Source organism: Pieris brassicae, chromosome 4 (genome assembly GCF_905147105.1).
Source record: "Pieris brassicae chromosome 4, ilPieBrab1.1, whole genome shotgun sequence".
Lineage (NCBI taxonomy): Eukaryota > Metazoa > Arthropoda > Insecta > Lepidoptera > Pieridae > Pieris > Pieris brassicae.
Window position 1 is genome coordinate 15,982,034 of NC_059668.1, and position 23,178 is coordinate 16,005,211.

Here is a 23,178-nt window from a genome sequence, read left to right on the forward strand (position 1 = left end):
AAACGTGATTGACACATTGAACGCAATAAGATAATTTATTATATTATGTATCATTCAAATTCAAATTAGTCTCCTTTCACCACCCATAAACAGAGTGAACTGTTTAAAAAGGATACTTTTCGTGAGATAGTATTCAAATCGGCTAATTTATAAAAATTTATAATTTCACTACATAATATTATTATGAGCAAAACAAAACTATCATAAAAAAAACTTAATGAAAAACAATTACCAAAATTATATAATAAGTTATTTTTGTATTTTCTTTTTTAATCACATTATACATATATATTTGCCATTAAAATATTTTGAAATAATTATTTTTCATTAAATTAATAAATACCATCACACAATACAATCAATAAGACAGTTGGATATTACAAGTCTATTAAAAAAATATTTTTCAACTGACTTCAAATACCTCAAAGGTTTACCATTCGACATGTAATTTCATTTGTGTTTATATTAACATCTTGCTGACCCCATACAGCTCAGTGTCACCCAGATTTTATTTATACTTGCGCCTTATAAAACAATGAGAATAGAATAAGTGTGCAAAACCATAGACTTGTAATATGCAACTAAATGGTTTGTACAAATAGTGACTTCATTGTGCAAAACATCCTTGTAATTATTTGAACTACAATTTAATCATATTTTTATATATATGTAACTATCAAAGAGTTGGAATTAAGTCATGTTACCGTATGATAATGTATTTCTATAAGACATATTTATCTTTGATACAATGGTCACACTGACTTCACTACACTGGTGGCAATGATAAGTGCATACTGACTGGAATCAAATCTGCTATTTTATAATAAGTAATGTTGAAAAAACCTGCTAATGGTGCCATCAATAAAAATATATATTAATATTAGTTTATATTGTATGATAAATTGTAGTCAAAATCACTAAGTCTTCACAGAAGATCACATCATACGGAATTCGATATGGTTTTGTACTGCACCATTTATCACAAAAAAATTTAAACAAAATTAAACAGCAAATTGCGGATTCTAATTTATTAAACAGAAACATTTCATTTAAGTTATTTTTACTTACTATATACAGTACAAAACCACCGATTAATCTCAAGAATTACAATCACTTGCCGCCCACATGATACTTCAAGCAGTTAAAACATATAATTTTTTTGTTCCATAACTAGATGCTAGGCGCACTAAAAGTATCATGTAAGCGGTGGACAGTGCTTAAAACCATTATTCAACTTAGAACGTGAAGCTACCTAAATAAATACTTAATATCATAGAACAAGTGTTACACAGAATTAAATAGGATTCTTTATTCCATTCCACTGTAAGCCGCTCGAAACATTCCAAGACTTCCTGACGAATTTCAAGAAAATAAGAGATATTATGGCTTTGTGGCTAAATTTATAAATATCTGCCGTGCTTGTGGTATAGAATATAACATTTCAGATTCCTAGCCGTTGAATTCGTATAAGTTTTCTACATCTCTCTAAAACGATAAGCATTCTTCAATAAGATACCTTTTATGGAAGTATGGAGAATAGCTGACAGCCTCTCGTATCGAGTAAGCGGGAAGTCGTGTGGTAAAGCAGCGGGACGCGAACGCCCTGCCTTCCTTGAGTACACTTGCCGCACTCTACCTATAATATTATTAAGGAACTAATGAGATAAGAAATAGCTCTTCTTTAATCTAGTTAATAGAGAATAAATACGATTTTGTATGGAAATTAAAAATAAGTCCTACATAACAAAGCATAAAATTAGTAACTATCGTAATGAAACGCATATTATTTTTTGTTTGGAAATTAAAATGCACTAAGCGGAATGAACATGCAATAATTAAAAAAAAACAAGTTTTAAAATTAAAAATAACCGAAAATAATCTGATAAAACTAACCTGCGTAACTAGCACTCGGACGAGTTAAGATCGACAGTAGGCGGTGGTCTTTTATTGCGCGTGAGTCGATCCAGTTCCGCCGCGGCGTCAGACCTGGCAGCAGCCGACACTGCGCCCGGCGAGACGTCTGCGCGTGCGCCGGGCGAGCCAGTCTTCTTGTATAGCAGGGAGTTAAAGAAATTGGCTAGAACACCCTCGTTGCCTGGCGTACCGCCGCCCATACCGATTTTTGTGCCGTCAAGCTAGCAACACATTATTAAAATAAATATTTTTAGCAATAGCACAATGACAAATTTGTTAAATTTCGAACCTCGTATACTTCAATATTAAAAATAAGTCCTACGTAACAAAGCGTAAAATATTGTAACCATCCGATAGGAATAAACATAAAAAAATTCATTAATATTTCATTAATTAATTTTATTTAATATAAACGCAAACAATTATAAGTAAGATGATAAGGCATCAGTACCAATCAATAAAAAAAGGTCAACGTTAGTAAGCCCGCGGTTTTTAAAATAAATTATATATATTTTTTATATATTAAAATATTAGGTCCATGCATGTACTTTTAATAGCAAAACATAAAAAAAAACTATTTCTCGTAAATATCATGCTGGGAAGAAATTTACCTGCGCCGCGGTCCTTTGTGCAGTCCTAAGTGGGGAGTCAGCCCGAGGTGCAGCGGCTCCAGCTAACAACGCCGACTGCTGTCGTTGGAGGAATGTCTGCTCATCCTCTGACGTTATCTCTGCTTCTCGGAGACCACCGCTCTGTAAGCGTTTGATGAATGATTAATAATCTATTCAACCTTGAAGTTGTCAGTCCTGCACCTGGTCTTTAAGACAGCGGGTACAATCGGGATAATCGAGATAGAGGACATAGTTGTTGCTTATAATATACATGTCGTGCGTACATGGAAAATCTTTTTTTGTATCTTTGTAAAACTAGATGTCAAGGTCAAAAAATTGGACAAACAAAATTGATATTAAGTTCTGGGACACTTATTTTCCTTAATTTCCGGTAGGGTTCAAAGTAGTTTAAACACTTGATTAAAACTAATTTAAAATTAGAATGTGGATGTTGTTAGTAAATGTTTCCATCACCAAAGAGATTGAGAGGTCTCTGGATTTAAAAAAAAACTCTAGATTTAATAAAAACGGTTTTTTGCCTGCAAACCTCCTACTATTTATGGTCTAGAGAAAAAAAACCAATTTTTTTTTTCTGAAAAGACTTGAAATGAAGACACTGAAACGAACAAGGGGTATTTAAATATGCAGTGTATTTTATTTACCTTCCTTGTAGCGGGTTGTACTATGATATTTCTGTAGTAGTCGTCCGGTGTGCACGACTGTATGTTTTCATGTAATATACTAATTTTCTTCATACTATCCCAGCCAGCAGGTCTAAAAATAATTTGAAACTAGATGACCCGGTAAACTTTGTACCTCCTACATATATTTGTGTCAAAGATTAATACCTTTTTTAAACAAACGAATGAAATGACATCATACTACAGCTATGAAACACAAATTTCTGAAGGCATCTGCATATATCTCAATATGACAACCAAGTGACAATTTTTATTTTTAACATCAAATATTTCCCAGCAAGGAATAGTATTTATTGGAAAATTCAATTGTTGTTTTAGTTTTTTTCTTTACTTATTTATTTATGTTTCCCTTTCGTAACTTTCCCTGAATTTCCACAAATATTTCAAGAACAAAATTAGCCAAATCGGTGCAGCCATTCTCAAGTTAAACAAACAGCAATTTATTTTTAGAGTATTTTCAACCAAACAATAAAAGAAAAATTCATTGATATTCAGTTCAAAAACGCACCTGCTTCATTTTAACATTATATATATATTTTTATATTCGACGTGTTGTCTTAATAAACTTTTAAACTCTAGTAGTACCATTATTAACTGCACTTATTTTTATTCTTTGGTGTTGATAAGAAAAGCTTTACCAATCTTTGGAATATTTTTAATCTATAAAAAAATAATTTTGAACTCACATGAGAACCGCGTCCTTTTCCACAATAAGCGCCGGCGTGCGGAAAGGCAGGCCATATATCCGATGCGTCAAATACTTGTAGAGCAGGTCACAATTCTTATCTTCCTTAGCGCTTGTGTAGAACAGGGCAGCGCCATATTGAAGGCAGAACCGCCTGATCCACTGCTGCATGAAGTCGAAGTGCTCGTCCCGGTAGTCGTGCTCTTTCTCTAGGGTGCTCATGTAGTCAGTCTAACAATAAGCATATGTAAAAGTTTTTTGTTATATTTTCGTATCAAGTACCAGCATATTATAAACCTCGCTTAAAGTAAGTTCTAAATGGCACGAGCGTGATAAGGACAAAACATTCAAGGTCGGTTTATAGCCAATTTAAACCCAATGAATAAGGAAAGGAAAGAATATGGTTGTCACGACTACTGGATCAAAATCCACCGTATTTTTAAATTACAGATATCAGATATATATATTAGCTATTATGTTTATTTTAAAATGGCAATATTCAAAAGTCTTACCTTTGTAACCACAACAACAATATCCAAACCGAGGTTGGTGGTAAGGACCTTCTCAGGCAGGGTATTGTCTTCGTCGTCACTATCGAGGTCATCTGATAGGTTCCGCGAAGACCGCTTCATTGGAGAAGACGCTGGTTCCAGCTCATCCCCCGGTTCGGTATATCTGAGCCATTTTTGAACTTGCTGCTTTAAGCTTTGATGTTTTTGTTCTGAAAAAAAAATATAATAAATAATAGAAATTCATTTTTTTCTCTTTTTATATCACATTCTTAGTTTTTACAAATCTTTCTTTGGATTTCGAGATTATATAGATTATAGAAATCTATATATAAAATTCTCGTGCCACAATGTTTGTTCCCATACTCCTCCGAAACGGCTCGACTGTTTCATATGATTTTTTTTATGCATATTCAGTACGTCTGATAATCGGCTACTATCTATGTTTCAAACCCCTAAGTGATAAGGGGTGTCCAAATTTTATTTTTTTAGACATAATTTTTTGTTTTTATTTTTATGATACAACATACAAAAATACATACAACCCTCCAATTGTCACCGCTCTTCGATCAACCCCTATTTTTTATTATAGTAGATATTTATCTTTATTGAACTATTCCTATAAATAATAAACATGACAAAACGACGTTTGCCAGGTTAGCTAGTAGAAATCTATATTCTATAATTGTATATATTTGGTTATTGTTTATGATTTGTAAATGATTCCGTTTATGGGCGTTTTGTTCAGTGGCAGCTAGGTCAATATTTTTATTGGCCCATTGGAGATCTAAAAGCATCTCTTAAAATAAAAATAAAAACGTGTGTGTACTTATGTACACGCGTTACAAGTTATACTTCTATGGCGTAACAAGATAAAAAACTTTTAAAAATGTTATTTTACGTTTGTAGTAAAAAACGACAAACAATAGAAAAAAGATATTTAATACATTAACATTTTTATTATAACGCATTATCTAATCGAATAAAGTTTATTTAAATATCACAAAAAGTGTACTATACCTAACTTCAGGGTGTCGGTTTTTTATGACTGTGCGCGCGCGCATCGTAAAAATTTACCGTCATCATATTTCCCTAACGCGCCAAAATAAGTATAACTTCAATAAAAAATATATATTTCATTTTCAAACTAGGTCCAGGTCACACTATCGCCTGGAGTAGTACTCGATTATGAAAGGGAAAAATTATTGGCAAAGTTTCCAACTATAGTAAATTGCAGTCACTTTATAAGAGTAACCAAAATATTACTTGCAATATCTTTCCAATAATTTTTATTTTATTTATTATAGTCATTATACAGGTTAAGAATATTGTATTAATATATTAAAATTGATAAATACAATATTAAACAAATTTAATAGACATACTAGTTAAAGTGTGTTTTTAAACCAGAATATATTTAAAATGTCTTAAACTTTTGTCTATTAAAACGGTGCCTCGATCAGAGTTCACAGGTGTGACTAAGGAAATTTGTTCACCTGTTCATTTTTAAATTCGGTGGTAAATTAAATATCAGTTCTATGAAATGAAATTGTACTGTCAGATGTCTTAGTTGAATTTACATATACTTGATGTAATCATTTATTACGGTGTTAACTGTTAGGAGTGCTTATATATGATGATTCAGGTGTTTGCACATCTCTGTCCAAGACAGATCGCGCATAATGAATGAATAATGACTCACAGCTTAGCACGTAGGATTGTTATTATCTATTACTTGAAAAAGCTTACTACGCTGTAATAATCAATTAATTTTTAATATAAACAACAAATGTATACCATTATTGAATAAACATAATTACATTTTCGTCAATAGTAATGGCGTCTATTAAGGTAAATTTTATAATAGACATCAAATTTTGAATTAAGCTTGTTTCTACATATGCATTTCCATATAACTATGGAGACTCTCAAAGCAAGTAGGTAATACAAAAATTAAATTATTTCAAATATTGAAGCAATGTTTTAATATTGGAAAGCTTTTATAATGATGACATAAGATCAATAAAATGCCAATAAACAACCGTTTGTTATTCTAATCTTAATATATTCTTTACAAGAACCTGTTTCTCAATTAGGAATAAATTATCATAAATTTAAATAAGACAATTCTATCATAAAAATGTAGGACCATTCGAACAATGTAAATAAACTTGATTCTCACGACTTAGTTGTGAATGAAATATAATACTGATTAGGTTTCACACGATAATATTTCTATAAGAATTTTGATTTGATGACATTAACATTGTTTTTGGTTTAGTACTTAGCATTAAATAAAACTTCTTCGAGTTAAGCGTGAAATCGAAATACCCCAAAACTAAAAAAAATATTCCCTTCCCGTCAAGCCCAAAAACCGACGTTGCTCGAAATCTTAACCCTCTACTGTCGGAATAATCAGTGAACCTATAAATCTCGAGCATAGCAGATGTTTCATTTTACAACCTATACCAATCGGAAATTTGACACTTATTACGACGATTAAACAAAAATGTAAGTCAAAAGTCGTAAGAGTAAATCTTAACCAAGTCAAATCAAACATAGCCAAATTCAATATCCTCCATAAGTCGAAAACGAGTTATAGAGGTTCTACGTAAGATGGGACTCTCTCTCTCCAAATAAGGTAGTTTTGTTACAGCTGATAAATTAAAGAATACATCGAAACAAATCAACCAATAAAATAATAAGAAATATCCATTTAATACACACGCGACCGTATACTAAGATCACATCTTAATTTTTTTAAAAAAACCTTCTAATTTTAATGCATTTAATTTTGACTTGAAAAGATTCTACACCTAACTGCAGTTCTCACTCCAGGAATATAAGAAACATTCAAAACCGTTTATGACGACATCGTTTAAAACAACATACCAGTTATTGACCAAAATCAAAGGTTCCGGCTGAAATAAATTGTATTAGGTATTTAATAACAACGTCATCGGCTGTTACGACTATGACTTATGAGTAGTCCCTTGGATTTTTATAACAGATTTTGACTGTATTTACACTCAGCAAATTGTGAGTCAATATCATTTAGATACACAAAAATTATATCACGGAAGACTGATTGTAACAGTAACAAAAAAATACGAAATATATTTTATCTACATGACACACTTTAATACAGTACTTTCACGAATTAATTGTTTTAGCCGCCATGTTGCATTGTTTTGTAAAGAAAGCTGTATATATGAAAAAAAACCGAAACGGAGCGACCGATTTTTACGAATGTTTAAGTACGGTAAAATATTAGATCCTACATTCGTATCTCTAGGTGATGTGTCCTGAACTAGATTTTTATTTATCGAGAGTGACTAACACTTAGCTACAATAGATTGAACACGACACGGCTAGTAATTAATGAAATAAGGATGTCTTAAGAATCGTAGATTTTTTTTTTAAATACTTGAGCCCAAATCTACACCCAGTTCAAATGTTTCTCAGCTAACTGTAAGTAAAATTTTATTTATCTAGAGCAGTGTTTGTTGGTGCAATTTGTTGTGTGATTAAATATGTTTTTAAAGTTAAGTTGCGATAACAATTTCCTAGTATATAGAATATATGTATGCTATTATTGATCATCATTTTAGAAAGGAAAGATGGGCCATGACAAAAAAGTTTTGAAACAATGATCGTCTTCTACAAGTCGTATTTTACTTGTAGAATCATAGGCCCGTCAATCTAACTGTTGCATAAACAAAACGTGCGCAGAATACAAAAAACCTGAGTATAAAAGTGTACGCCATAATTGTGTGGGAGAGACAATAAGCCTTACGTACGCATTAACATATTTCCATCTCTTTCTATCGATCAAATGCACAAAGCTTATAAATGAGGAAATTAAATACATGAGTTTTGACACAAAGCTAGGTATTGAGAAATATCCCTAAATGCTCGTAATGGCGTGATGATGTTCTTGTTAATGATAAGTTTACAATATTTACAATAATTCGGTATAAATTCTCAGGTCCTTATAACTATCTGTTACGCTCCTCTAATAGATGCTTTTTGGAAATTCAATCTCACAGCCCATCCTTTTAAGGCTATTCGTTAAGAATATCCGCCAAGTTGTGGAATACGCTGCCCGACTCAACTACTAAGATCTTTTAAAATTCTACTACATAAACATTTCTTAACCAAATGCTATCCTGTGACTTTTATAATTCTTGTATTTCTTATTCTTTGAACATCATTCTTGACATTAGCCTTTATTTTTGAGTTATTTTTGTATTGTTTTAGATTAATTTTGGTAATTCTATAATCTTTCAGTGTTACTTGTTTTTGTTGATTTGGTTATGCACTTCTTTCACTTTACCCTTAATATTGTTTTTTTTGTGTTTTCCTTACTAGGATTGCCTGGAAGAGATCGCTTATTGGCGATAAGACCGCCCGTTGCACCCCTCAAAATTTTTATGTTGTTTTTCTTTTAAATGTAACGATGTATAAATCAATAAAAAATAATGCAGCTCTCGAAACTTTATAAGAATTGCCTCCGACCTGCGGCGGTAGGTACTTACGAGTAGCGGATGTTTTCACTTTTCATAAATCAAGAAATTATCTACTCGCGCAAAGTTACACCGTTCATCACATTATTTAATTTCTCATTTTGAATGACATAGTACTGTTAGATATAAAACAAAAACCACGTATACCTGCACAAGCGATATAAGATTTCCTTTAAAATTAAATAAACATTAACGAGTTCAGTTAGCACCTACGACACTGTGGGTCAAAGCCAGCTGTTTAAATCGATTGTATAATGGTAACGTCACACGTGAGTCACCGCAACAAATAAACAGAGCTTAAGAGCTTCGTGCATTCGCCTGATATCGATAACCTACAGAGACTGGGGTTGAGAATTGCGAAGAATTTTTATCTAAGCAAAGATGTTGAAAAAAAATATTTATGTTTATTATGTTATTTTTATTGTTATAATCGTACTTATATATTATGCATTAGCAAACTGTTGCCAGTTAAGAAAGGAGGTTATCAATTCGATGTGTATTTTTTCCACAATACAACTTGTTAGCCTTCAAAAACCCATCGATTCAAGTTTTATAAATAAGTTAAGAAGTTTTTTTCCTATGGATAGACTGTTAAAGCCAAGAAATACATCGCAAGGGCTCCGAGGCTTAGGGGTTAAGGCACATAAGTTATAAGGCAAATCTTGTGTTTTAGTCTCGGAAAAATAATACGGGTAAAGCCCGTACTAGCCATAAAAAATTGTCAATGCTACACATGAAGAATGTGCTAAATATCCATGCCATCGAAGGAATTTGTGACATTAAATTAGGACCTTGATCTGACAAAGGTTTCGTCGTTCGTAATATAACGTGTTCTATGAATTCTCAGTTGCCTGCTGGTATATAATTAGGATGCAGTTATGCGTCATATCTACATTAACGCCGACCGCTATCGATCATTTACACGACAACAATAAATGGACTCTTGTCTTGTCCCGTATATACTATTTATATCTATCTAAATTTACTTTTACTTTAATAAATTTCTTAATTATAAATCTGAAGAGTTTGTGTAAGAACATGCTAATTTCACAAATTCAAATTAAAAAATTTGATTGTTATTTTTGAAAGGCTATTTGAAATCGCGCTAATATTGAATTAGCGCGGGTGACACCGTGAAAATATGAATGTGTTTCAAAGGTTAGGGGATATAAGATTTTTAATAATAATTATCTATTCCATAAATAAAATGTAAAGCATTCATTACCAAGCTATAAAGTTTAGTCATTATCAATTCAGTTCACATATAAGGTTAGAATATCTAAACGAGACATTTCTCTGAATTTAAATCATGCCATTTGGTGTATAACGTAAACTACTCACAGGTGACAACAATCTACCATCATAATAATGTCCTCTATATTTATGGGGATTGGATGTAAAATAAAACACTTGGGGGTTTAAATAGAGTGGCGGAGAGTTTATTGCCAGTTCTTTTCTTCTGCTCTACACCCTTGATCTGCCCCTACTGGCAATAGATGTAAAATTGTAAGAAGCATTTCATATATATTACTTTTTTGACATTCATAAGTGTACATTGTATTACCAGTATAAATAATTGATTTTGAATTGTACAAGAATACTCATTTTCTATCTACTTAAATTTAATAATGTGCTTTTACAATTAGCCTATTGTAGGTGATAACTGCATTTGAATCCCTAGAATAGTATGTAGATTTATTTTATCAAATAAGAAATATACTACATACCTGGTGTAAGGCCTAATTTTTCTATATGATCACCTAGAGCTGCAGCCCAAGTGTGGAGCTGGTCCATTATACCCCAAGGTGTTGTCATAGCCACCGTTAAGATGACTAGTGTGTGCGGGAATGTTTCTGTGTTCAATGCAAATTTGAGCAAATTTTTGTGCCCTGGGTCTCCATCTAATACCCATACACTAAGCCTTGTGTGGTCTGAAAATAATTTACATGCATTAGCTAGATATCTATTAGAATAAGTTAGCCATATACAAGTTATAAAATGATAGTCGCATACTTTGATGACTGACCATAAACCAAGAATAAAACAATATTGTAGGGTTGCAGTAAATGTGGTATTGTTTAAGACTGACAACCTGTGTATAAAGTGACCTGGCTTAGTTTGTACCAATATGATGCTGTATTAAATGTTTACCTTGATTTTCTTGAACCATAACATTTGTAAAAAAAAAGATATTTGACATATAGCATGTTAACCAACCATATCAATTATATCAGCCAATCAATAAGGTCATCAAAATTTGACTAAGAAATAAGATTATCAACCCAATTTAAACATTTTGTGTTGTATGACTACTGATATATTTTTTATAACTTACCATCTCTATATTCATCCCTTACATCTATATATGCATATTCGAGAGCTGAACCCTTCTTAGGGTCTTCTACACCTTGTAATTTAGCTATAAGTGTTGTTTTACCCGTCTCATTATCACCCAAAACTAATACATTCTTATTAGATGGTAATTTTGTGTTCCCTTGATTCTGAACTTCTTCTAAGATTGCAGACCTGTAAACCAAAATTGTTTATATATCTATTTAAACATACTATAAGGAGAACACCATTGAGGTGGCACTTGTATGGCAACAGACGCATTCCGTGATTATTTCACAAACAAAGGTAAAACGTCGCAGCTAGGTCACATATTTCTCAGGTACGACTCTTGACATCATAGGTGTGACACATTGGATTCCCTATATGGATGCTGCATGTAAGTTTTAAATGAACGCTGAAAAGTTACCATAAATTATCCTTGCCGTCTCCATTGTCTTTCTTTTTAGATTTAAGCCCATTTACTTGGCCGTTTGTCTCCATTCTTCAGTTATGATAGAAGATAACAACGGCACAAGAGGCTTTTCTTTCGTTTTCGTTTCGGCCGTTCATACGTCACTCTTCCAGAGATGGGAGAACAGATTAAAAATATTATGAGTTTTTACTGCCATGTGTAAATGAAAACAGATAACTAATCAAGGAGAAATATGACTGCTAAACTATTTATGGGAATACGAACCGTTTCAAGAACTAGTCGTTGGTATTTATTGAAAGCATACAATTTGATAATTTTAACCCTATTACTACGAGACATCGCTGTGGAAGTGAATATTTCAAATGAATGTAAGTTGAATGACACACAGATAAAATTTGACATTTGCACAGATTACCTAGTTTCTTAAATGTATGATTGAGCCTTTAATAGATTTTGTGATTTGTTTTTATTTTGGTAAAAAACTGTAGGCAATCTATTTTATATTTTTTCCACATAATTGTGGCCATTTGTTCATTTGAATTATTATAACATAACTGCAGCTTAAAGTGACGCGAAATATGTCTAGAAAACAAAGATCTGGAAAAAGCAATTTGTCGCAAGTGAGTCATTTAATTACATTATAAGCTCTTTATTTAGTACGTAGTGTAAAATCTAACTTATTAATGAATATATGGTTGAATATATGAATCTATTTAGCAGCAGAGACTAATCCTTAACTTCATATTCTTATCAGCTGCTTGTGTCAACAAACCCTTTGTTTCAGTTTGGACTTATAGATATTCCCGATTTAGACGATGATGAACCTATGGACATATCAGATGATGATCTGGAAGCAGAACTTGCGGCAATCACTGGTGGTGGTGGTGGAAAGACAAGAAGACCTAGAAAGCCAGCTCCTGTTGCATCAGCTGATTTGGATGCTATGATTGCTGCAAGCTTGAAAGATGTGCCATCAGATGAGGAAGGATCGGGTAAGGGGTTTCTATTTATTATATTACTTTATTGTTTGTATTTTGTTATAAATAAGTTAGCTTAAAAAAAATTATCACATATTTTTAAACTTAAACTCAAAATAACTTTATTCATGTTGGTAACCAAGTACACTTATTCAGTTATAGCACTTATTTACCATGTTTATTTATATATTCATAGATGATGATGATCCTGATTTATTAAATGAGCTCCAAGCATTGGCCTTAGATGAAACTCCACCAAATATGAGCCGGCCGGCACCTGCACCTCCTGGTGCTATCAGTGCAGAGAATAGTACAGTCAGTTTATTACAAGATAGGATATCAAATTATACACTAGCCGAAAAAAATGCTAAAGAGATTGGAGAAAGTAGTCGGGCTAGAAGGTAAGAATGTATTTGATACTTTAATGTAATATCATAAGCATAAAATGAAGTAAATTTATTAAGCTATGCAAATCTTATGTTATCTTTTAAGAAGTGTACTTGAAGCTGCATATTTATGTTAAAGTAGTCTAGATGAAATAATTTGATTCTTTGAGCACAATTAACATATAATAAAATTGAAATTTATAGACATGTAGCTCATAGCTGTATTATATATTATAGCTTTATATAATAAACAAATCATTTTCAGTTTTTTATATAAATTTACAGGTTTGCTAGAGGCCTTAAGACACTGAATGATTTATTAAAGCAAGCAAAATCAGGAAAACCTATAAACGATGAAGATATTCCACCACCTGTCATTGTGGGCAAGAAAACTGATACCACTCCAACTCTTGTCCCTGAAAAAGTACCAATTATACCATCAATTCCGAACACAATCCCTTCCAGTGACCCTCCTTTACCTTTAAGAAGAGCTCCAGCTCCCCCCCCTCGTTCAGAATCACTTGGACAAAGACCCTCAACACCCCCAGAACCACAAATTCCACCTCCACAATTACCTGTGGAACCTGCAATGGATCCAGCGAAAGAGGAGGGACTTAGGAAAATCTTACGTAAGAGCTGATTTCATCATATTGCTTTAATATTTTAACCAGTTATGATAAGAAATTATCAAGTCAATAATTGAAAATCAGTTTTAGATGCCGCTGTATTTATGTGTCTCTTTATACATACATTTGAAAGTTATGTTATTAACCAATATTTTTTGCTTTAGTTTTTGTTTATTACAATATGTATGTACAATAAAATATAATGTACAAATACAGTGTAAATTCCATGTAAAGTCCTTCGATTTATCGACGAACTCCCTAAAGCAATTGGTTTTGGTTGTTTTAGCTTATCTTCCATACAATGATGCACTCTACATAGCATTACACCCACTCTCAATGACGATAACAATTGAGTAATAATTAAAAAGTACATTTAAAATGCGCAAGATAAACTGCGCAGCTGCTACGTTCTTTTGTCGTTTTTCTTCTCTCCATTAAACAACACTTCTCTATAACGCACAGTGTCGTTATATAGAGTAAACACTGTACTTAATACTTTCAGAACGAAAAGAAGAATTTAAAGCAGCGGCTCTTGCAAACAAACATGCTGATAATAAAGTAATGGCTCTTGAATACCTGAAAGTGGCGAAGCAGTTTGACATTGTGTTAGATGCATATAAAGCAGGTGAAGAAATGGACTTGAATGAACTACCTACTGTTGAAGCGATTGCTGCTATGGTTGGAAGTCAGACTACTGAAGATCAGAAACAAACTGAGGGTATGTTTATTATTTTCTATTTCCTAACATAATAATAATAAACAATAATTTTGTCAAGAATTATCATATATATGTAGCAGCCTAGCTTAATAAGCCGTTCAATTAACAGCGAAGCCTCTTAACTAAACAGCACCGTTTAACAAGCCGTGAAATCGTCTTGGATCCAAAAAGTCAACGGCGTCTGCCGTCTGTCTGGCACAGAAGGCTGACTGCTACTGGCCTATTAGAAGAAGAAATATCACGAAATAAATATAGAATCAGAGGTCCAAAAATAAATGGTTGTAGCCCCACTGGTTGTGTTCAATAAATGTATATAGTAAATAAATATTGATGTGATCCAGTGGAAATAAAAAGATGTCCTTTAGATAGATAGACTCTTACAAAGTACACAATAAAATGATAATCAGTTTCTTTACTATTTATGTAATCAAGGATACATTAGGTGTATCCTTTTTACGGCATTATATGGTGTATGTTACCTGAGTAGGTGGGAATTGAAGATTGGTGATAAAGAATAGCAATTCTGTTTCAGTTATTTTGTTATGTAATATTATTCTTACAGGATTTTTTAATATACAATAGAAATGCTTCTGGGCTGAAACATAAATGTCCAATTAAGATTTTAGTTTTCATCTCCCTCTATTTATACCTACATATATTTATAGATATATGAAAGATATAGATAATAAAATGTCTTAGAATCAAATCAATAAATTCCTATGTGAATTGTCACTTTATTTGATTAAATATTTGAAATCACAAACCAAATTATTTAGGATATCGCAACATTTATAGTAATTATGTTTGCTATATGCTTAATGCCGCAACTGTACTTTTACCTTCTGAATAACAAATTATTAACAATACGTACTAAAATACGACTGTTTTTAATGTGTAGCGGCACCTGAACCAGTGGCTCCACCTCAAGGTCTTATAACGGCCTCCACAGTCGATGAAGCTTTGAAGCAAAGGCTAGCCGCTTTTCAGGTAAGAAGCATATTATATATGAATATTGTTTTAGAAATCTCTTTCTGCTGTTGCTGTTTTGAAAAAGGTTATAAATAAGTGCATATTACAAAGATATTGACTATTATTTAATGCCGAATTGTGTAATGGATTTTTTTTTATCTAATTGCATTTAACAAATATCTGAGGTGGAAATATAATTGAACTTATTTTCCTCTACGTGTTTCCTACACGTGCAGGTATTTCTAGCGAAGTTGTCGATTAGTACCGGAACGAATCTATGTCTCAAGTCTCAGAACCCTGCTACGTGGAGTTGGGCCGACTAAATCTAGTCGAATGCCACCCCAAGAATACACAAGTCTGCACGTAATCCGCTAAGACACACGCGCGTTTTGTTATTTGTTTCCACTCTTCTCTTCGAAGACATTCCCCTAAAGCCTACACATTGACATATCAAAAGTCGTTCAGTTTTTCTTACCAAGGTACTACAGTCTGGCCCACCGCATGAAACTCTATTAAGCACAAATCCCCACGTGGAGAAATAGTTCATATAACTTTCTTATAGAGATAGTGAAATATGAAGAATAATATTCGCGGAATGAATGATTGCTATACTTTTTCAGTACATAAAGATGTAGCTGATAAAATTGTAAGTAATCGTGTATTATACAGACCAGTTGTGTATACGACTAGTTTCTATTAACGTTGCTATCTGTGTGGCTAGCACCAACTATTTGGCAAGGTTTATTTTGTATACATATTAAGATAAAAATCTATGGTATAATTTTATTTATATAACAATAAGTTATTTTTTAAGGAACAAGAATCAAAAGCAAAAGAACAAGGTAATTCATCGAAAGCTCGGCGTATGGGGAGAATAACAAAGCAGTATCAAGAAGCGATTAAATTACACGCTGCAGGAAAACCTATATCCGTAGATGAATTACCAACACCGGCTGGATATGCTCCAATACCCACTGAAGGAGTGAGTAAACATTGAGGGTAGTTTTAAAATGCTGAGAAGTTGTATTTTCGAATCAAGTAAAAGCATATTCAAGTTTATTGTTTGAAGGTTTAGGAGCTCTGGATAAATTAAACGAAATTTTATGTACTTCATTGTCTATGAGCCTTTTATAGCGAAGATTTGCAGCATGGGATATCCACAAAAATACAATATTTTTTAAATTCAATAATAATATTTTCTAAGCGAAAATTTCAAGAGTAAGCTAAAGCTTATTTTTTAGTCTCATCAGCCAACTGCTCCGCAACCATCATCATCCAGTCCCAAGGTTCCTGCCAGAAATTCACCAAAACAGATGACTCGAAACGACAAGCAATTACTCCTACTTATGCACAAGCAAAAAGAGTTCAAGGAAGCGGCACTTAAGGCTAAAAAGAGTGGTAAGCCAGTTTTAATTCTCCCCTTAATTCAGGTTGAATATAAATTTTCTAAGTCAGTTATGCGAGATCTTATTCGCTTTAATACACGTTGAGTTAAAAAATATATTACTTTGTTATGTGACAGATTACTTATCAGAACCTTTTTAATTAAGTCAGTACAACACCTATAATATTTTATATTAAGAACCTAGTTGTGAGTTAAAATTAATTACGAATATTTTCAGGTAATTTGGAGCAGGCAAAAGAGTATCTTAGAGCAGCGAAAGGTTTCGACTCTTTAATAGAAGCAACTAAAGGAGGCCTTCCAGTTGATTTGAAGTCCATTCCACTGCCACCTATAACTAAGAAACAAATTGAAGAGACGTAAGCGACTTTTTATATCCAATGTCAAGTACAATATTCGTAAGAAAGAAGTTGGGAATAAGAGTGTTTTCTAATTTAATAAATTTTGGTTTAATATCATTGGCTCGATTATAGCTTGCTGATGCCTTTTATTAACGAAATTAACTCTAAATTATTATTTTACCTGTATTTATTACGCAGTGATAAAAGGGGACAGACGAGTTTGACTATAACAGTAAAACAAATTATATGCGGGTAGGAATATAATACGTTCGGTAAATGCGTATTAACGATAGTGAGTTTTGTTATACAAGCAGCGCCATCTAGGTTTTTTCATGTATTTTCCATTAATTCCAGTTTCGATATAGTATCGGCTGAAGACTGTGGTCCACCGGATGATACGTCAATATCCCTTGAAGACGATGACGTAATGTCCCGTTTGCATTCACAATTGTCAAATCAATTGAAATTGTGTTTGACAAACCGGGACCATTATAAGGCTATGGGAAATATCGCCGAAAGTAACAGATTTGAGCATTTAGCTGTCACTGTCAAACAAGATTTGGATGTTGTGGCTGTGGCTAAGACGTATGTTTTTTTTAAATATATTAATAATAGATTTTTTTAATACTAGTCTTAGAAATTTATTAAAACGCATTCAACACATGCAAGAATGACATTAAAATGTAAAATCTGTTGAAAGAAAAGTAGTACATAAGAACAAAGTGTCTTCCCTGAGACAGTAAGGACACTTTCTTAAGTTAATTGTCGTTTTTAGTAAATTAGGTTAGACTTAAATTACTGATTAGGGGCCGTTCAAGTATTACGTGACCACTATAGGGGGAGGTGGGGGGCTGTCTTTGATTTTCTTATTTGGTGATTACGTCAACAGTAATTATTTACTTTTATACCCATATTACGAACACATTGTCTATGCTTGAAAAAGAAATGCGTTTTCGAGGATTCCTACAAAAATAAATGAATACGTTTATGTACTATTGTTTTTGAGAGCTTTGCTTACTTTAGCTGACAAGTGAAGGGGGGGGATTAATTGCAGTAAATCTGTTTACGTAATACTTGAACTTAAACTTAGTCTGAAGTTAGGCTAGTTCGTAATGCTAAATTATGTCTAGTGCAGAGACAAAAAAAGAACGTATACGATTTTTTTACGTATTTTTTTCCAGCCTCGGAACCCCACCAAAGTTCCACTACGAGATGCGTCAGTTCTCAATTGTTCAATGCAATACGGATCTAAACGAGAGTGAACTAGAATTAACGATAGTTCGTGGGATCGCTTATAACGTACCTAACCCGAGGGAAATCGATACATACGTTAAGTTCGAGTTTCCTTATCCACAGGTAAGGATAACAAATTCATATATTTTTACATGAGAAACTTAATATTATAATGCGAACGAGATTCACGTCGCCATCTTACAGCCGTAGTTTTAGTCTTCTAGGGTCATTCTAATGTACCATTAAACATATTAATATTTAGAATTTTAGACGATAATATTAAATCTATTCTCGGATCCTTCACTTTATTTCAGTTCATCTCTTGTTTTTAACATTGGAAGGAATTTCTGCTCTCTCTTTTGATATATGTGCAAGCGATATTGAATAAAAAAGTGCTGACCTATTGAATATAAATTTTACTACATTTGTTAAGTAAAAAGGGACTTATTTTAAGTTTCCTATACCTCGAACATGGGATATATACCTCTATATATTTGTATAAAATTTATTACTGTCAATTTTGTAGCCATAGCCTAACTGTCAAAATATATTAATCTGTGCTTAAAAGAGATCTGTGCTTTACATAAGAACGTAAGAGCTAATGTCATATTATTAATCGAAATGAACAATTAGGATTGGCAACATTTGAAGGCGCTTGTCTAAGTTTGTATAAGTGTTTTTGTCTTAATTATTTTTTCAGGATGCGCCCGTGTCAGACCGTACGGTACTAATAAAAGATACAAACAGCCCGCAATACGACGCCGTATTCACGTTACCGATACAAAGGCAAAGGGCGTGTCTCAGGGTGTTTAAACGCCATGCTGTTAAATTCGAAGTTTATTCTAGAGGGTAAGATTTTTGTTACTATTAATACTAACACTATTTCTACACACTTGTTGTGTTTGAAAAAGTCACTCAAACCTTTGCACCCACACACTCACTCAAGCACTAAAGCGTGTTGATTACAGTTGAAAATCAAAATCAAAAATAAATAAATTAAATTATATATAAATATATATTATGGAATGTATAATTAAGTTTGTGATGGAAGAGCTGGGAATCCTAACACAGGTATTTTTTTACTTAAAAGGGTTCCCCAGTCTTATATATTGTAATATATATCTACTTAAAATGGATAAACACATTTTTATTTTATTTCTATAAATATTTTGTTCATTATAAATTGGAATATTTTCTTTGATCAGTTTGACGATTGGTTCAGAGACGCAACATTGCTTTTGTTTAATATCGTTCATTTTAAACCTACATTTAGGTTAAGTTAGCTATGAAGTAAAATTTATCCCAGGCTTAGGATTATAACAGTATTAAATATTTATTTGTATATTTGGTAGATTTGTTTATACCCGGTATATTTTCTGGATTAAAGCGTATAAGTTGGGACATGTTTGCTTTCCTATTATTTATGCTTTTAATTTGTAATTATTTATCTATCATTTTTTTTTTCATTTATATACAATCAAGTATCAGTCAATAGGACGGTGTTTGATTACTAAACAATAATTTGAAAATCTATTAGTCTAAATTTATTTTGAAAGAATCCTTATAAACGAAAATATAACTATCAACTGTTGTTCGTCAAAATATATTACCATTTACTTCTCTTAGCTTAAACTGCATTAAAAATGTATTTAGTTAGATAGCTAACACCGTAGAAATTACAATCATCAATGTCATAAACCCTAGTAAAATATCAATTCTAGTGAGTGCGTACGTGTATGTCTCTTAGACAATATTGATATTATATATTTATTTTGAATTATTAATATATTATATTTTGACATTCAACACCTTTTGTCTTTAGTCACCGCGACCACGCACGCAGTAAAGCGCGCGAAGCGTCGGAAAAAAAATTAAATTTAAAATTATGTAAAAAATTATAAATTTATAATAATACATAGCTTCAATCCGGTAAAAAAGGGGTTTCTTTCAATGTGTAAAAGGTATATTAACAAAAGACAATACTATATATTTATATAATTTTTGTAGGACTTTGTTTTATTACTTACCTTTGTATCAATATCGTAGTAGTAGTAGTTGCCTGTTCTAGTTGTAGTCTTATACAGGTGTTGTGACGGCGTGTTGTGTTGCAGTGGCTGGTTCAGTAAGGACACACTGCTGGGGTCTGCTTCCGTCAAATTGGCACCGCTTGAGACACAGTGTACCTTGCATGAGGCTTATCAGGTCAGTATTATGACTAGCTTTATGGGGTCGGTTATGGAGCACAATAATTTATATCAGTTTAACTGTTTAAAAAATAAATAATATTACCTTTTGTAGTTTAACAGTTAATTTAATAGAACGAGAAAAAAAGAGAATGAATGTGTGGGGAAAAAAATTGTTGCTTCCCCAAGAATAATTTAACAATTTGAATTATTTGTTTAATTCAAATTGAATATAGATAATCAATAAATTTATTGAGTAATTGAATAAATATTGTCACATACGTAATGGTTTGTTCATCTATGTCATTCCAGAGTCGATCTACCATACTATTAAACTAAAAATGTGTCATTAACATAAACATATGAGATCAGTAAAATAACTTTCCAATAATTTTGCAAGAAGTTTTTAATTTGACATCAATGTCAAACATTCGAATACCTTTAGAGAATTCAGAAAAATGTGTGCGTGTACTAGTGTACACACGTAAGCAGTGAAACTTCTTTATGACCTTATTTTTCGAAAAACGATCTACTTTTTGCAACTTTACAGAAATTGGTTAAATAAAGTTAAATGATATAAAGTTGAACAAAAGGCTTTTATTATCATAGACATAATTACAAATAATACAATTATTTCATTTTACCTTATTACTACTAAAATTATTACAGAATTTCATTAATTTTAATAGAATTATTACTATCATTGTTATCGTTATTATATATTTTTGTTATTAATGGCTTTAAATCTCTCAAAACAACCGTGGTGAAAGAGAAAAAGATGGCGCGTAACGGAACAATCTGACGCGTAACCGAAAAATGTGACGGTGATTTTTTCTTCAACGCCGATAAAGAGGTTTCACTTCAAAAAGAGTAGAGTGCATGCAACTATATATTTTCTATATTTATTACTTCTTTTTCTATAATTTATTGAATTACTCATGTTATTATAACATTTTTGTCGACAGTTGATGGACGGGCGTCGTCCAGCGGGCGGGTCGCTAGAAGTACGTATGCGTGTACGCACGCCCGTACTACAACAACAAATAGAGCATACAAAACATAGGTGGCTTGTTATAAATAACTAGAGAGCTTTTTTTTTAAAGCTCATACTGAACTTAAATGTTTTGTTGATTAAATAGGCTGAAAGAGCGGGATTTTCATGATATGTTGTTTGTATGTGAGCGAGTACCAACGCATGCGTTTAAAAGCTTTCTAGGAAAATTAAATAGAGAAAAGCTGCATAGAACAACATTTTAGGGTTTAGGTGAATTCCATTAATTTTATCTTAAATACATACCCACTTATTCGTAAAAAGCGTTTTTTACGAGGAAAAATATTAAATTCCAACCTATTGTTAAATTCGCTTTAAGATATACTATTCTATTGTACGGTATATATGTTAATGGATCCTAGTTTTACTGAAATCTACAAAGGCCTTTACGTTTCAAAAAAGCTTGCCCGAAGGCAATTAAAATAGAGTAAATTGTTAATTATTAACTTATAAACATGTGATATTCGTTTTACATATACCTATGAGAAAGGCTCTATTTAAAATCATTCTTGAGTCTCATTAACTTGATTCTGAAATATAAACATAAACGTTTTTATAACTAGCTCTTAAAATATGAAGCTTATCCAAATACCAGGGTTACTCTGTAACTTCCAATAATCACCATTTACAATAACTTTTTGTACCGCGCGATCTCAATGTTGCGACATCAGCGCTATGGATGTTGAGAGAACTACATCTTGCATACAAAATCATGATCGTTATCGCTATCGCTATTGGAAGTTGCAGAGTAATAGTGCAGGTTGACAAAGCATTAAACGGTAATGCAAAATATGTTTAAGCTAATGAGGAATAAACCTTTTTCAGATCTGTGACTAGTGTATTTATTGTATATATTATTATCAAAATCATATTGTTGAATACGCATATTTTATTATTGTACAATTGTAGATACTATTCATTAAATTATAATACTGAAATGTTTTTTCTAGCCTCAATTCCCAAATCCGACTAACACTAGTTATCATTACAATTTTATATTAGCCCAAATATTATTAATAAAAATTAATCACTCAATATTTTCAAACAGTAATTTTGAAAAATTAACAATGTGATTTTTTTTAATAAAACCGTCATTTTAGTTTGTTTAAAATTACCAAAGACCATTCAATCTCAATTAGCAGCAACATTTTGCATAAAACGTAGTGTCATAATTGAGCACAAGATGGCGCCAATCAGTCAATGAGTACAGATGTGTTTCAAAGACGACAATGTGTTTCATTCATAATTTTTAAGTAGGTGTGTCTACTAACCATAATTGTTTTGACGAGAATTAAACCCATATCGTAGTGGTTGAAAATCAGCAGTTATAAATAATATGAGCATGTTACAAATTGTAAACGAAAAATATGAAAATAGATTTAATATATATACTTAGTGGCATTCGTACACGAAATATCAATAAATGTGATTTTTATCCAGTTAAAAATCAACTTTATTGATATTTCGTGTTTTGATGTTTCGTATAAATGGTTAAGCAAATTTATTACTAAATTTGCTAATGTTTTAGATAAACACGCATCGATGTTATGCTAATATATACATTTTCCAATGTTAACAATTA

The 23,178-nt window shown here is 32.1% G+C and overlaps 2 protein-coding genes across 3 annotated transcripts; one reads left to right on the forward strand and one right to left on the reverse strand.

The window, feature by feature from the left end:
• Nucleotides 1-1,068: 1,068 nt before the first annotated feature.
• Nucleotides 1,069-11,861, reverse strand: LOC123708223 (cytoplasmic dynein 1 light intermediate chain 2). Its single transcript, XM_045658814.1, has 9 exons — nucleotides 11,705-11,861; nucleotides 11,282-11,472; nucleotides 10,674-10,877; nucleotides 4,424-4,632; nucleotides 3,913-4,142; nucleotides 3,188-3,299; nucleotides 2,526-2,666; nucleotides 1,894-2,135; nucleotides 1,069-1,636 (listed from the first exon to the last, which is right to left on the reverse strand). Exons 1-8 carry the CDS (start codon nucleotides 11,776-11,778, stop codon nucleotides 1,902-1,904), a joined length of 1,395 nt encoding a protein of 464 aa, XP_045514770.1. The 5' UTR covers nucleotides 11,779-11,861; the 3' UTR covers nucleotides 1,069-1,636; nucleotides 1,894-1,901.
• A 294-nt stretch (nucleotides 11,862-12,155) lies between these two features.
• Nucleotides 12,156-22,528, forward strand: LOC123708683 (coiled-coil and C2 domain-containing protein 1-like). Of its 2 annotated transcripts, none has more exons than XM_045659508.1 (14): nucleotides 12,156-12,330; nucleotides 12,495-12,702; nucleotides 12,884-13,088; nucleotides 13,359-13,702; nucleotides 14,202-14,417; nucleotides 15,316-15,404; nucleotides 16,201-16,368; nucleotides 16,628-16,784; nucleotides 17,009-17,147; nucleotides 17,484-17,714; nucleotides 18,311-18,485; nucleotides 19,063-19,211; nucleotides 20,447-20,564; nucleotides 21,511-22,528. In XM_045659508.1, exons 1-14 carry the CDS (start codon nucleotides 12,289-12,291, stop codon nucleotides 21,628-21,630), a joined length of 2,361 nt encoding a protein of 786 aa, XP_045515464.1. In that variant the 5' UTR covers nucleotides 12,156-12,288; the 3' UTR covers nucleotides 21,631-22,528. The 2 variants fall into 2 exon arrangements, with proteins under 2 accessions (XP_045515464.1, XP_045515465.1); XM_045659509.1 differs by having other exon boundaries at nucleotides 20,474-20,564.
• The last annotated feature ends 650 nt before the right edge of the window (nucleotides 22,529-23,178 follow it).